The 17,089-nt window shown below is 34.3% G+C and overlaps 1 protein-coding gene across 1 annotated transcript in view; it reads right to left on the bottom strand.

The window, feature by feature from the left end:
- Cul2 (cullin 2) overlaps nucleotides 1-17,089 on the bottom strand; it is a 388,410-nt gene that overhangs the window by 81,420 nt on the left and 289,901 nt on the right. Inside the window, exons 18-19 of the mRNA XM_090373712.1 lie at nucleotides 12,535-12,681; nucleotides 3,690-3,767 (exon numbers count right to left, since the gene is read on the bottom strand). Of these exons, the coding sequence (XP_090229838.1) occupies nucleotides 3,690-3,767; nucleotides 12,535-12,681 (225 nt within the window). The remainder of the gene's footprint in view (nucleotides 1-3,689; nucleotides 3,768-12,534; nucleotides 12,682-17,089) is intronic.

Genomic DNA, 17,089 nt, shown 5'->3' with positions numbered 1-17,089 from the left:
AGGATTGAAATCAGATTACTACAGGACAATAAATCTCTGTACTCATTAAATATTCTTCTAAAACTCAAACTGATATCTGGAAATGCAAAAATTACTTAATGCACATCTTATGAACACAAAGTACCAACCAGAAACCTTAACTGTCCTACAAACGAAAAGGAGCTGCAAACCATTGAAAATAAGGTACACAGAAAGATGTTTGTAATGTTGTTTGATGTTCAGCATAGTTTTTTCAGAATCAGAAAAAAAATTGAGGCATTCATGAAAGATGCAACAGCTGGGACCCCTCTGAGAGGTACTGTACAGATGTTTGCTTTTGTTAGATTTCAGTTTTTCTTTAAAAAATAAATGTTTTGAATAACAGTTTTCTTTTGTCTCTCTTTTTTTTTATATTCATTTTGGGAGACAGTACATTAAACGTACACTGTGTGAGCATATGTGTGCATATACAGTGTTTCAATTAAAAAAGGTGATAGATGACTTTCATCAACTGGTGAAATACCACCACTTTGCTTATTGGAGGCTTGAAGTAGTGAAACCCATGTTTAGTCTCTAGAGCAAAGTTTCCGGCATTCCCCTCCCCCCATACTTCTCCTTCAACCCATTCACGGTACTAAGTACTATAGGTTTTGATACCTTTCGTGTTTGGGGTTTTCATAAAAAAAAAAAAAAAAAAAGGTACCAGGGTCTACTTTATTTATTTTTAGGTTTAGGATATTTTTTGTCTGGACTGTTTCTGTCATTTTTGTGCTGATATTTTTGATGTTAAAATTGGATTTAATATTATTGTTTAGGCTCTAATGATCTCCAAATTTATATTTTACCTCTAAACTGCTTTGTTTCTCAATGGGTAAGTTATTCCTTGCTTTCAGTTTAACCTAAAAATATCATCAGTGTACGTCTGAAATGAACATGAATCAATTTTATTTGGGGGGATGCAACAACAGTTGTAAGCATGACGAGACCCTCTGAATAAAATTGATTTATGATTCATTTCAAAAGTACACAATAACTTTTAGACTAAACCGAGGAGAGGGAACAACTTTTCAATTAAGAAACAAGCAGTCATTACAAAATATTTAAATTTAAAAATTGTGAAATCTAAATTACCATTTATATTTTACTTTAGTCCAATTTTATGTCTAATTAACAAATTTCAGCCCAAATATGACAGGAAAAAAAAAAAAAAAAAAAAAGAGAGAAGCCTGGATGACAAACCTAAAAATAAGCAAGACAGGCAATGGTACCTTTTAATTGAATTACCCTGTATATACTATATACACAAATTTATCAAGACAACTCAGATTTGAGAAAAATAAACCTTAACTGTCAGCTATGTGACAGTAATAGATAAAATAACAACTGCATTTACATTTGAAGCAAGCAGAACAAAGAAATAAAGTAGACCTGTCAAGGTACTGTGATAGCTGCTGTTGTAGTAGGTTTTTAGGAGCATCGGTGACTAAGGCCGTACTGCTCCATGTACAGTTGACTTTCAGAATAACGGCACCTTCGGGCATTTAAGATGCTGTTATTTCAATTTTTCTGTTATCTAGAAAGTTTTATTTTTAATATATTTAATGTAGAAATGAGATTAATTAAGAAATAGAGAGATTAAGAATGCAATTTTATTAACTGCACATAAAAAACATAAACACGTTGACGATCCAATGTTATATTATGCCATTAATGCACTTCTACTTATGATCTGTTCTATTTTCTTTATTATATCAAGTTCAGTCTGCGTGGGTAGCACAGTGATATTGTCACTGTCTTCCCCACACTGGGTGGAAAAGGGCTGGGTTTGAATCCCGTTGACGATGATGCGAGGAACTATTATGGGCTTTTTCCACTCCATGGCTGAGTTAGTTGGTCTCAGGTGTAGATAGCAAGGTTTTAACCCCATATACTGGGGCTTTTCGTCCAGAAAAACAGGCAAATCAATCAGAGAACACACACAATTCACAGACACAACACACATGGGTATATGTAAGAAATTACCGGGTGACCCTAATGTAATAGTTTGGATTATATCAAGTTTGTCACTAAGCTTTGATGTTGTTCTTCTTTTCTTCTCTGTATGATGTTTTTTAACTTCAGGAGCCATAGTGAGTGGTTTTTAATTTAAAATAAATGTAATACAGCTGTATAATCTGTGATATCAGTGTATAATTCACTTTCAAAATGGTGAACGCAAACAAATACAGTAATCATGTGGCTTGCCGTTTTATTTTTTCGGCACCACAAGACATCTGCACTGCATATAAACATCTGATCTCAATGTGCCGTCAGCTCGAACGTTCCATTATTTCAACAGTCTACCGTATATTGTCTCTAAATTTCATGTGTTCTGAGGTCGATTTTCTGTTTTTCTGGACTTACAACCTGAACTTCTGGAAGGAAAAACTATGCTACCCTAGTCCGAGACCAACTAACTCAGCCACATTGTGGAAAAAGGCTCATAAAAATTCCTCCCATCATCAACAGGACAGGACTCAAACTCGTGTCTTTTCCACTCGCTTTGGGGAGGATGGAAATCCTACCAACTGTGCTACCCATGAGGGCACACTATGAGAGATCTACTTAGTTATTTCTAACAGAATGCTAGAAGCCTTCAGTCACCACAGGATGCAATAACAGCAGTCAATTTGTTCGTGTTATTGGAGCAAAACTGCAAATACCCTAGATTGATGAGTGGCTGATGTTACTAGCCAGGAGCTAAAAACATTTAGGCTGCATTTAGTTAGACTGCAGAAATCGACAAAAAAAGACTGGAGGGTGCTCAGAAGAGTGGTATGTAGATCTCATCAGTCCTTACAGAATACCACCAGCAGGCTTCAGGGAAGCCACAGAAACTTGTATAGTACAAGGATGATACACATAGAGAGCTGCATAGTACTGGATTTCAATGAATTGCTGTAGCACACAAGCCAATCATCACAGCACACAATACAGAGTGCTGCTTTTCCTGGTGCACAATTCCTTAGTAATTGGTCCTAGAACAGTGGAAAGCTGTGTTATGGAGCAAAGAATCATGGTATATGGTTTTTCCAATATGATGGCTATGGATAGATTGGCACGGTTGGAATTTTCCATTTGCGTACCAGGATTTCCATGGCACACATCACGTGGAACCATGTGATGTGTGCCGTGGATATGCTATTTAAGGATATGCCGCACAGTAGACATATGCTGCCTCCGAAAGCTGCAGTAAATTTTATCGCTTTTAATTTCTAGGTTTTTTAGTATATTTTATCAGTATTATTTATATTTTTATTGTAAATATATATCTATTTTATACTTATTTTATTGTATATAAAGTGTTTTTAGTTACAGTATTGGATTTATTTATCTTCTGGCTGGTGTGAAGCTTAATCATCAACATGAATTGTCCCAGCCTTGTAGGCCTATTTAGAGATATTATTTATTGTTTTTTTAATTATTTATTATTTATTGATGAACTGTAATGTGACATTTTACTTATCAACAGATATTCACTTTTAGTATTCATGTAATAATGAATATTAATTTAATTTTTATATAAGTTCTTTTATTACAACATTATAATTTTTTTACATAAAAAAAATGGCTATTATCATTAAAATTTTTGCATTTCCTGCTTCATTGTCACATGCTGGAGTATATACAAAATTACTTTGTTATCAGTAGGAAAATATATTTTATCTTACCTTTTGAACACTTCTTTCTAGTTCTTGTGGTATGGCAAATGGGGAAACAGTACTCTGTCCTAGTGGCCATGCACCAGCCTGAAGTAAAAATGTCTTATAGAACTCTTTTAACTATTTCATTGCTGATTTTAATTGGATCCAATTAGTCAAAAAAAATTATCTAATTAAAAGTTATCTAATATTTTAAATTAATATGTCTTCTATACATAAAAATTGCTAGTACAGTGTTTTCTAATACTGAATATATTTGGGCCCAACTCTTAACTCTTTTTTACTGCTTTCAATTCTGGTTAGAATAAAGTCTACTGAGGCTACCCAATGTTTGGCACCAATCAACATTAGAAAACTTGACAGCCTCTGATGTCTGACATCAGTCAAACATCAGGTAGTACATGGGTGAACCAGATAGTAAATGCACATTTTAACTCAGATTTTATCAGTATTAAGTCACTTCTAATAACATGGAAATTATCACATGAAAACCACAATGGATATATTCTACTTAAAGAATATATTTCATGAGAAAAAAATGTTCCCAATACACAGAGAATGACCCAATATCTAGTATAAATTGAACCATTCAATCTTTGTGGGTAGGCAGGGGAAAGAAAGAAAGAAAGAAGAAAAAAAAAAAAAAAAAAAAAAAGAAAATTGCAGATACATGTGAGAAAACAAGAATTATAAAAAAAATAATTTATGGTAACAATTCAGCAATACAACGAACAGCATTCTTCTCACAACTGAGCCATTTTATCTCCAGGTTTTATGTGCTATATACAAGGATGCCCAGATTTCCAGGAATGAAAAGGGCAAAATTAATTATTATTGAAGCTCTGAAGAAGAAAAATCAGGACATTTCCAGGGCCCATTGTTGGTTCCAGAAAAACGAGAATGATATAATTTTTAGTGTCCTCGGTTTTCTAGGACACTCTAATATTAACAATGCTAATACCTTTTCATAACACACTACATAAAAAGATCTGTCCTTTTATTTTTAGTTCAAATAAAATTATTGATCAATTAGTTGTAGGAACATGAACATCCTAATACAGGTATGATTAAAATTTTTTACGTAAGAATACATTAATCATAGGAGTAGAAAAATCATAATACATTTTACATTAAAAAATATTGGATAATGAATTCATTACTGTTAGTCATGTTCTTCACTATATCTTGTTTTGAAGATTTTCTGTTTTATAATGAAGTTATAAATTATTATATAATTTGTAAAAATTGCAAACAAGTCCATTTGTAATCAGTTGCTACTTGAAAAATCAAAAATCAAATCACTTTCAGTAGTCATTTCCATTTAGTTTCAACTTTCTGTCTGATGTATGTTCAAAGAAAATATTTCCACATTTATTCACGTTAAGGAATAAAAAAAAAAAAAAAAAAAAAGATATTGACACAGGTTCAAGACTTCAACAATTCCCTCTTGACAGGAGGAACTTTTATTAACTTCTTCCAAAATGTGACTGAGTTAGCAGGTCTTGGGTGAGGGTTGCATGGAAATCACAATTTTTCATCCAACTTTTGGAAATCGCAATTTTTCATCTAACAACAGAAGATCAACTGAAGAATATGCGCTGTTACAGACACAACGTACTAACACTTTCTAGACTTAGTTGCATTGTTGCACTTAAAAGATTGCCATACAATTAACTTAATGATGATAAGCTTTTGTGTTAATTGCTGTTATACCATAGTTTTCTAATTTAAAGTCCAACAAAGGTTTTGTCTTTGAATTTTACATAACTTAATTTTGGAAATTTTTTTGTTGGACAGTTAAAACCATCAGTTTATTCATCTAAAGCTTTCAAAATTTTTTTCATTAAGCTCAGTTTTACATGTGACAGAGTAAGAGCAAAATCAGAGGAAACATCGACATTTGATAAATCCATTCTACAACCAAGCACAATGACCTTAGTGTTACCATAAATGCAAGTGTGTATTCAATATTTGGGACATATTCTTGTAAGTTTCCTTAATTTCAAAAGTATGGATTACAGGTATGTGTCTTTACTGTAATAAAATTTCCTTTATACTTTGAATGAATCAAGGAATTAGCCACTATTCCTAAGCTATGTGTTTAAATATCATGTGTTAAACGTGTTTTTTAACATCTTTTAACACTCTACCAACTAAGAAATACTCTTTAAGGTATAGCCCTAAATGGATGCCAGATGAACTAATTAGACTCGTGGCAGAGAAGAAAAATACATGAGATGAATATAAATTATCAGGCGGCACAGAAGCCTATGGTAGATATAAGCTAGTCTGTAATCAAGTCACAAAGGAGGTTAGGCAAGCGAAGGCAGATTACGAGAAGTCTTTAGCAAAGGATGCAAAGAAAAACAGCACAGACTTCTTTACTTATGTAAATTCTAGAAGGAAGGGGAGGAATGAAATTGGTCCACTTCATACTGATGGTTCAATTGTTGATTCTGCTCAGGTTGCTGACAAACTGAATGAGTATTCTGCATCTACATTCACATATGAGGAATTCTATAGGGAAGTGGATGTAACAAGTTTATCCAATTCTACAAGGGAGCTAAATGATTTTGTAATAATTAAGTACAGTGGAAGAGAAATTGTTGAAGTTAAACATAATAAAGGCACCTGGGGTGGATGGGATCTACCCAATTATATTAACAGAGGTAGCGAAGGAAGTAAGCAAACTCTTAGAAATAATTATGAGAGCATTCTTAGATTTCCCCCACTCCACATCTCCAGTCTGTGGGGACCTCCATAGGGGAGGTCCCCACAGACTGGAGATGTGTGAATGTATCCCTAATTCACAAAGGGTGAGATTAGTAATTACAGACCTGTTAGTTTAGTTTCGGTTACATGGAAAATAATGGAGTTACCAGTTAAAGAAGCATTGCAGGATCATCTAGACAAGGCTGCAGTTATATTTCGGACACAGCATGGGTTTGTTAAGGAGAAGTCTTGTCTGACCAATTTGACTGAATACTATGATGTGGTCACAAAGGAACAGGATGCAAAAAATAATTTTGATATCATATACTTGGATTTCAGGAAAGCTTTTAATACTGTTGCACATGGAAGACTGCTGTGCAAATTGGAATAGTATGGCATCAAGGGCAAGTTGCTGTTATCGATAAAGGGATTGTTGAGTGGGAGAAGACAGAGAGTGGTAATCAATGGTCACTGCTCTTTATGGACTAATGTTATTAGAAAACTTCCCCAGGGTGTGGTGTTGGGCCCCTTGTTGTTTTCTATATTTCTCAATGATACTGATGAGGTATATAAGGCTTGATATCTGTGTTCAAAGATGATATAATGGTTGGCATGGTGAGAGTATGGCAATATTGACAATATGCTACTGCAACAGGATCTAGAAGAGTTAGGCAGATAGGATGATATGGCAATTGAAGTTTAACACTGACAAATGCAAAGTACTGCATTCTCAGAGTGGCAGTAACCCTGAATAATTTACCAACTGTGTGGTACTACACTCAGGTAATGGAAAATGAAAAAGACCCGGGGTAATTGCGAAGTCAGATATGAAGTTCTCTGAGCAGTGAATACAGTCTGGACAGCTAATGCGGTTTTGCCAATGATATACAGAAATTTTTCTAGCAGGGATAAGGAGGAGATTTTCCCAATTTCCTAGGGCCTCCAGACCCGTGCTGTATACAGGTTCAGAAGTCTTAATTTATGAAATATGTAGAGCTGGTGGAACAAATACAGAGCAGGGCAATGAGGATGGTGAGTGAAACAAAGGGGTGCTTTTACCAAGAAAGCTTCAGTTCTGCAAATTGCAGCTTCTGGAGACTAGGCACCTGCAAGCTGATCTGACTGAGGCGTTTAAGGCTTTGAATGGATTGAGCAAGCTCGATGCTGATTGGAGTTTTTCTTTTGCTCAGACTATGCACACGAGGAGGCACAACTTCAAATTGAGGAAGAATGGTTTCAGAATAGATGTACCAGAAGTTTGCCTTTAGCCAGCGGGTAGTTGATTGCTGGAACAAACTTCTATCTGTTGTTGTGAAGTTGGTAGCTACTAAATTGAAAGAAGAACTACACAAACTATTAGAGAGAATGGATACGTGAAATGTTTTTTTTTTTGGCTGCATAAGCTTGCTTTCTTGAATCATTTGACCCCCAAATGATACAATTTTCTGCGATGTGCACAGTGCTATCATCTTACAGGAAGTCAAACAGCCAAAACAAGTAATGTTATTTACATCCATTAATACGTATGTGAAATATAAATTAAGATATCATAAAAATTGAATGTACCTCAAAATATAATAATAAATATGAGAGTTACCTCAAAATCCAAATAGGAGATCTTCTCTTTTCAATTTTCGGGATAAAATCAGATAAATTAAAATTACATTAAATTAAAAACACCGAATTTGAATAAATAATACATAACCTAAAATACCTCGATATGCTCATACTTCCCATATGTGAACCCTCCAAGCACCGGAACATGACAACATCAACCAGCCCCAGACATCAGATAACCCATGCACTAAAGAAGACTGAGCACATTTCCATCAAAAATAAACCTTATTTAAAATGCGTAATCTTTTTATTATTAAAACCCAAATCTCCTTCAAAGGGACCAAACTTTTCGTCTACGAGACATTTTCACCAGAAGGATAATAATACTGAAATCTCAAATGTTCACCCCTAAATTTATATGTTGATATCTCTCATAATGTCAATTGCGCATGTGCACAAAGGCCCGCGAGTCCAAGATTATGTAGGGATGACGAATGTTAATAGAATGTTCTCGAATCTTCATTTCTAGTCTCTGTGCTATAAGTAGTTTATAAAATTTTGCTGTATATTAAGAACCTTCGTTTCACGAAATGAAAACGAATGGCCTTCATGTATAGTGTGGAAAGAAAGTTCTGAGGCTCCTGACCTGCGAGCCCTAACTGTAGCCTCGTGTTTGTCTTACAGAAAGCATATTTTTTGAAGAACCTATATATATATATATATATATATATATATACTGCATTACAATAACCACATGGAATACAATAAATGACATCATTCTTTTCAACACTGTTATTTAATACCGAAGAATTTTTAATTAGAGACTGAAGTTTATGGATAGTAGTAGGCCTATCCACTATCTTAAATTCTGTGTTCTTAAAAAGTATATTTAATTTCTTATTCCACCGTTTGATATAAGGAAGCGAAATAAAATATTTTTTAAAAAATTGTATTATTGTGTGGTGTATTTTTTATATTATTAACAGCCTGTAATTTAATATTATTTATGGCGTTCAGGGGATAACCCCTATTTAAAAAACGATTTGTCAGTTCCTCTATTTCAATCCACAGGTCTACCTGAATAGTTATATATTTATGGGCATTCATAAACTGATTCAAAATAACTGACCGTTTATATGAAAATGGGTGATAGCTCTCATAATGTAAAAATAGTCCTACATTCATGGGTTTTCTATATATTTTAAATTGAAGAGACCTATTCACTCTCGTTAGACTGAAATTTAGGAAATTGATTGAATTTTTGTTTGCATCCTCGTATTCCAATGTAAATTTTAATCTACTATGTATATTATTTACTATTTGGAAAATATCAACTATTATTTTTTTATCAGGTATAATTAAAATGTCATCAAGATACCTGTCATAAAATTTTATGTTCAATAAAAAAGGAGTAATATGTGATTATTCAATCCTATCAAGGTAAATCTCTGCAACCAGACCACTCAAGACTTAAACCCATGGGTAGGCAAAATATTTGTCTGTAGACTTTGTTTTGAAATGATAAAAAATTCGCATATATTAATAATTTTATCAATTTAAAAACTTAGAGTTTTGGTAATTTAATAGAAAAGATACTAAAGGAAACTTTATTTAAAAGATCCCATAATATGTCTAACGAAAATTCAATATTTACATTAGCATAGAGAGACTACATCTAGAGAACATAAAACATTATCAGCCTCCAACTTACAATCTTTTAACATTGTGAATAGGGAGTATGAATTTTTTATATTAAACTTTAGTAAACTTTGAAATGGTTTCATAATATTATAAAGAAAGGTTGCCAAAGGGGCAAAAACTGAGTTTCTATAAGACACTATTGGTCTTATGGGATAACCTACTTTATGGAGTTTAATTGGACCAAATAAATTAGGAATATTATAAGTTCTTGCTTTTAATTCTTTTAGTTGGTACTTTGTAATGTAGTCAGATTTCCTATATTCTGTCAAAGTTATCGAACACAGTTTTATTTATCTCATTATATGTAGAATTACCTCATATAATATCATTTAACTTTTTTACATAATCATCTTCGTTCAAAACTACCACAATGTCACTCTTATCAGCACGCTGTATAACTATATCTTTATTGTTTTTTAATTTTTTATAGCTAATCTCTCCTCCCTCTTTAAAATAGGTACTTGTACCTCTTTAGAGTTAATAATATTATTCGCTTGTTGAATTAATAATTCCTTGTTAGGTGTATCTCTAAGGCCATATTGCATCTCTATTATTGCTTGTTTTTTTGGTGCAAAATTATAATTTAAACCTTTACTGAACAATTCCATTTGATAGGATGATAACTCAACTGAAGATAGATTTATAACTTTATTATATGTTTGATCACCAGAATTTCCCCTTATCAAAGAATGCAAATTATTATGATGTGTGTTTGAGACTTGAGTGCACAGAGTAACAGTATCCAAATTAGAATATCTGGTATTGGTATGACGATTTTGTTGTGTAAATTGGTGTGTACTATAGGACTCCCCTCCCCCATATTTACGATTTGACATAACAGTGTGACCTTTGTAACATGGAGAATTCTTGGACATGTTATACATAGAAGGGATATTTTGGTATATTATGTGTATAAAGGTCAACAGGCACATTGTATGTATAAGAAATACCGAACTTGTTGTTTGTGATAGGATTATTAGTAATATTTACTGTGTGAAGATTCCCGGACCTATTGTATGCGAAAAAATTTTTTCCTCATTATATCTCCCCTATATGTATTTAACAAGGATGATAACTTTTTTGTATGTCTAGCAGAAATCTCTAACATATTAGCTGTTATTTGTATTTCAATCTTCAGTTTTAATCCCGTCCAATCATTAGGATGTAATACTCTTTTTAATCTCACCCTCATTGTACAAAGCTGTAAAAAACACTTTTTTCTTATGATTATCCTTAATTCCAATGCTAATTTTATTATTTTAAATGGCGTCATTAAACCTAATTTTTTTAACCACAGAATTCTTTGCTTCAAATTCATCCTAGCAAATTTTGGAATAAGATGTTCTGATAAACAATATTTCAGAAAATTTATATGTAGTCTCTGGGTGTAGTATTCTAAAGTAAGTGTTTTATATGTTAATTAATTGATTAACAGAATCTCTCATGTCTGATTAGATAATGATGTAACAATTTAAAATACTAAAAGATGAAAATCTCAATCTATCTCCCTTTTCTTAATTATAATAATAAATATGAATTACCTCAATATCCAAATAGGATATGATCTTTTTTCAATTTCTGGGATAAAATCAGATAAATTAAAATTACATTAAATTAAAAACACCGAATTTGAATAAATAAATAAATAACCTAAAATACCTCAATATGCTCATACTTCCCATATGCGAACCCTTCAAGCACCGGAACATGCTGATATCAACTGAGCACATTTCCGTCAAAAATAAACCTTATTTAAAATGCGTAATCTTTTTATTATTAAAACCCAAATCTCTTTTGAAGGGATCAAACTTTTCACCTACGAGACATTTTCACCAGAAGGATAATACTGAAATCTCAAATGTTCCCCCCTGAATTTATATGTTGATATGAGAGATTATTGTCAATTGCGCATGTGCACAAAGGCCGATGAGTCCGAGATTATGTAGAGACAATGAATGTTAATAGAATGTTCTTGAATCTTTATTTCTACTGTCTCTGCTATAAAGTAGTTTAGTAAAATTTTGCTGTATACTAACGAGCCTTCGTTTTCATTTCGTGAAACGAAGGTTCTTAGTATACAACGAAATTTTACTAAACTGCTTATAGCAGAGACCGTATAAATGAAGATTTGAGAACATTCTATTAACATTTATACACAATCTCAGACTCATGGGCCTTTGTGCACATGTGCGATTGACAATAATCTCTCATATCGATGTATAAATTTAAGGGGGAACATTTGAGATTTCAGTACTATTATCCTTCTGGTGAAAACGTCTCGTAGACAAAAAGTTTGGTCCTTTCGAAGGAGATTTGGGTTTTAATAATAAAAAGATTACGCATTTTAAATAAAGTTTATTTTTGATGGAAATGTGCTCAGTCTTCTTTAGTGCGTGGCTTATCTGATGTCTGGGCCTGGGTGATGTCGGCATGTTCCGGTGCTTGGAGGGTTCACATACAGGAAGTATGAGCATATCGAGGTATTTTAGGTTATTTATTTATTTATTTATTCAAATTCGGTGTTTTTAATTTAATGCAATTTTAATTTATCTGATTTTATCATGGAAATTAAAAAAAGATCTCCTATTTGGATATTGAGGTAACTCATATTTATTATTATAATTAAGAAAAGGGATAGATTCTTAGTATTTTAAAGTACCTCAAAATAATAAATTTCTATAAGTTTATTTACTAAGGTTCATAAAAATCAAATTAGAAAATTTTTATTGTTGTTTTTTTATTTTGCCACATTATTCATTTCATGAAACTACTGTGAAATAAATTTTAATTTACACTTAAGAATTTTCTTTTTTATGAGAATTTCTGTATATTTTTTTTCAGTAGTTAAATAACCACAAAAAAATGTTATTAACTGTATACTGACCTGAAGTACATATATTGAAAAATTAATACCAAGATCAATGTGGTCATTTCTTAGAAATCCATTAAATTTGTTGTTTAAATCCGTACTGACACTCATGTCTGTAAACATCCTATGGAGTTTGCTGGTAAACTCATATCCACAAGCTTGCTAAAATAAAGAAATATTATTACTTTCTTTTATAAATTGTGTATCAGTAAGTGATCATCTATGATAAAAGGTAATTTAATTGTTTTTGACATATTAAAGTTAAATTTAATCCTTGTTTAGAATAGTCCTAGGTAAACAGTCAGGCATCAAGTTATGTTAGACACCACGGTATTGCTATCAAGACATGAATTTATATCCTGGTATTTTTAATGATGGTAAAAATATTACTTCGCCCACTGCAAAAACAATATTGATACAGGTACAAAATTCCAAACCTGGCTATCCAAAATCCAGGCATTTTTTAAGACTGTTTTTAACCCTGAATTAATACTGCCAAATTAATTCATATCAATCTGATGATGAGCTAATTCTCAGCATCAGATTGATATGAAGAAAATAACTAGTTCTCTGAGTAGGCATTTATTTTGAAGCAGAGTACATTAATTGTTCCATGCATTTCTAAGTAATCCAGTAAATGAAAATTCTAATGAATTACTACTGCAACAAATGTAAATTTCATTAACTAATATATTTTGAACATTTTTTTGCTATACTTGCATTCATCACACTATCTTAACTCATGTGACTACTATAAACTTCTGTTATGCTGTTACACAAGATTTGGATGCAAGAAACAATTCTGATGTTACATAATCAGACTTCAGTAAAGCATTGAAGGTTGGTATACAAACCATAAAAGGCTCTTTATTGAAAATGCTAGTGAGACATAAGATTAATGATATAAGATTTATGCTGTAAGATTTGAAAATCTTACAAAAATAAATTTTTTTATAAAAACTTTGGAAGTTAGTTTTCCTTTGGATTCTTGCCGTTAGTAGGATAAAATGGTAATATCCGAAGTCTGCCAGTGGCAAAGGTTGATGATGTTGTAGAGCGAATATCATCTTTTAAGGGCACAAAAGGTGATATAGTTGTACACGTTGGCACTAATGATATTAAGAATAGGAGACCGGCAGAATTACTTAACAAGTACAGGTCACTGTTGAACAAAAGCCGAGAATTAGGGTTGAAATTGAAATTGTCTGCGATTCTGCCCAGACACAATAGGAGGGAGTATATGATGAGAGCCTTGTCGATCAATTCAGCCCTGGAAAGATTGTGCAAGGCTCAAGGGGTAGACTTTTTTTCAGCCTGGACTGTACTTGTTAACAGGAGAGATTGCTTCTACAGGGATGGGATACACTTAAATAGAAAGGGTGCAAGAATATTTGCTGATGCTATCGAGGCAGTGTTAGGTGGGTCGGAAAACTGCTAGCTTGGGGGGAGACAAAGACCAATAGATTGACAGTAGCCACTGACGGAGGTGAAAGAGATTCTTGCACTGCTTCTATTAGAATGAGCAGAAGCCTGAAAAACAAGATGCATGATATTTCAGAGACTGCTGGGAGCCATTGCGGTACAAGTAAACACATGGGTTGTGTTAGGGTAGCTAAGAATAGAAACAGGTGCAGGTATACTTGCGTGTACACCAATGCTAGGAGTTTAGTAAATAAATTTGATGAGTTTGAGGTATTGCTCAAAACATCAAAGGCAGATATTGTTGGGATATCAGAGATGTGGTGTCACACAGATATAAGGGATGCAGAACTGCAATTTGGGGAGTACAACGTCAACAGAAAGGATAGACAGGATAGGAAGGGGGGAGGGGTTATGCTATTAGTTAAGAAACACATAAAAACCAAGGAAGTGAAGCCAGTCGACATAGCTGGACAGTGCAGTGTTGAGTCAGTTTGGTGTGACATAAGCATTAGGAGATCAAAACTGAGAGTAGGAGTGTGCTATAGGCCTAATGACTCTGATGAGTATAATAAGAAACTGTACAGGGAAATAGAGTGGGCCAGTAAATCAGAGAGTCTTATAATGGGAGATTTTAATTTCCCAGATATTGACTGGAATTTGGGGGCTGGTCACTCACACACTAGCAGGGCTTTTGTGGATTTATTGGATGATTGTTTTCTACATCAGCATGTTCGGGAGGCAACTAGAGGGAGTAATACTCTTGATTTGATTATCAGCAGTGATTCTTCATGCATTAAGAATCTACAGATAAATGAACCACTAGGTGGCAGTGATCACAGTGTGCTGAAGTAGGATTTACTCAAAGAGGTAACTACCATTAGGGGTAAAGGGAAGGGTTATTGCTTCCGTAAAGGCGACTACGATGGACGGAGGCAGTATTTAAATTCTATACAGTGGGACCAACTGATGATGTTACCAACAGCAAATTCAAAATGGGAAGCATTCAAAGAACTTATCTTGGAAGCTACTAGGCTTTACATACCAACTAAGAAATATTGTTCAAGGTTTAGGCCAAAATGGATGTCAGATGAACTAATGAGGCATATGGCAGAGAAGAAAAATGCATGGGATACTTACAAATTAACACACGACACAGAAGCCTATGATAGATACAAGTTGATATGCAACCAAGTCATAAAGGAGGTTAGGCAGGCGAAGGCAGATTACAAGAAATCCTTGGCAAGGGATGCAAAGAAAAACAGCAAAGAGTTCTTTACTTATGTAAACTCTAGAAGGAAGGGGATGAATCAGATTGGTCCACTTGATATTGATGGGTCAACTGTTGATGATCCTGCTCAGGTAGCTAACAAACTAAATGAATATTTTGCATTGACATTCACACATGAGGAGTTATTCAGCGAGGGGAATGCCAGAGGTGTATTCAACTCTAGCAGTAAGCTACAGAATCTTGAAATAACTGGGAGTAAAGTGGAGGAGAAACTGTTGAAGATAAACACAAGAAAGGCACCCGGGGTGGATGGGATCTATCCAGTTATATTAAAGGAGGCAGCAAAGGAAGTAAGCAAACCCTTAGCCATAATTATGAGAACTTCCTTGGACTCAGGGGAGATACCCACAGACTGGAGATGTGCAAATGTTTCCCCAATTCACAAAGGAGGATCAAAGGCTGACACTAGTAATTATAGACCTGTGAGTTTAACTTCTGTTCCAGGAAAATTAATGGAGGCACTAGTTAAAGAAGCACTGCAGGATCATTTAGACAAGACTTCAGTTATAGAACTTAGATTCAAGTGAGGTCTCTATGGAATGGAGATGTGCAAATGTACCGTCAATTGACAAAGGGTGAAGCAAATAATTATAGACCTGTTAGTTTAGTTTCTGTCCCGGGGAAAATAATAGAGTCGCTGGTTAAAGAAGTGATGCGGGATCACCTAGACAAGCTTGCAATAATAGTTCAGACACAGCATGGTTTTGTTAAGGGGAAGTCTTGCCTGACCAATTTGATTGGATACTATGATGCAGTCACAAAGGAACTGGATGCAGGGAATAGCTTTGATATTATATACTTGGATCTTAGAAAGGCTTTTGATACTGTTGCACATGGAAGACTGCTACACAAATTGGAGCAGTGTGACACTGGAGGCAAGTTGCTGCTATGGATAAAGGGGTGGTTGAGGGGGAGAAGACAGAGAGTGGTAATCAATGGACACTGCTCATCGTGGACTAATGTTATTAGTGGAGTCCCTCAGGGCTCAGTGTTGGGTCCATTATTGTTTTCTGTATTTATAAATGATATTGATGATGGTATATCAAGCTTAATGTCCAAGTTTGGACGATACAAAGGTTGGCAGGGTTGTCAAGGACTCTACTGACACTATGCTGCTGCAACAGGATCTGGAAAGGTTGAGCAGATGGGCTGAGAGGTGGCAAATGAAGTTTAACATTGACAAATGTAAAGTACTACACATGGGAAACAGCAACCCCAGAGCAACGTATCAACTCTGTGGTACTACACTGACAGTGGTAGAGAATGAAAGGGACTTGGGGGTAGTTGTGCAGGCAGATATGAAGTTCTCTGAGCAGTGCAGACGGGCTGCAAGAGTAGCTCATGGAGTATTGTCAATGATATACAGGAATTTTTCCAGCAGGGATAAGGAGGTGATTATTCCCTTGTATAAGGCAATGGTCAGGCCACACCTAGAGTACTGTATACAGGTCTGGAGGCCTCATTTCAAGAAGGATGTAGAGCTGCTGGAACGAGTATAGAGAAGAGCAACAAGATTAGTGAATGGAACAAAGGGGTGCTCTTACGAAGAAAGGCTTAAGTTTTGCAAATTACAGTGTCTGGAGACTAGGCACCAGCGAGGTGATCTGATAGAGGTGTATAAAGCCTTGAATGGTTTGAGCATGCTCAATGCTGATGGGATTCTTCCTCTAGCTCAGAATAATCACCTGAGAGGGCATAAATTCAAATTGAGGAAAGACAGATGTAGGATAGACGTGTGGAAATTTGCCTTTAGCCAGCGGGTGGTTGGTTGGTGGAACAGACTTCCATCCCTTGTAGTGGAAGTTGATAGCCTAAATAAGTTTAAGGCTCAGTTGGACAGGTATTTTGAACGAACAGAGG

This window comes from Mastigoproctus giganteus, chromosome 1 (genome assembly GCF_048544385.1).
Source record: "Mastigoproctus giganteus isolate SK-2022 chromosome 1, ASM4854438v1, whole genome shotgun sequence".
NCBI lineage: Eukaryota > Metazoa > Arthropoda > Arachnida > Uropygi > Thelyphonidae > Mastigoproctus > Mastigoproctus giganteus.
This window is presented reverse-complemented; position numbering and strand designations above follow the sequence as displayed.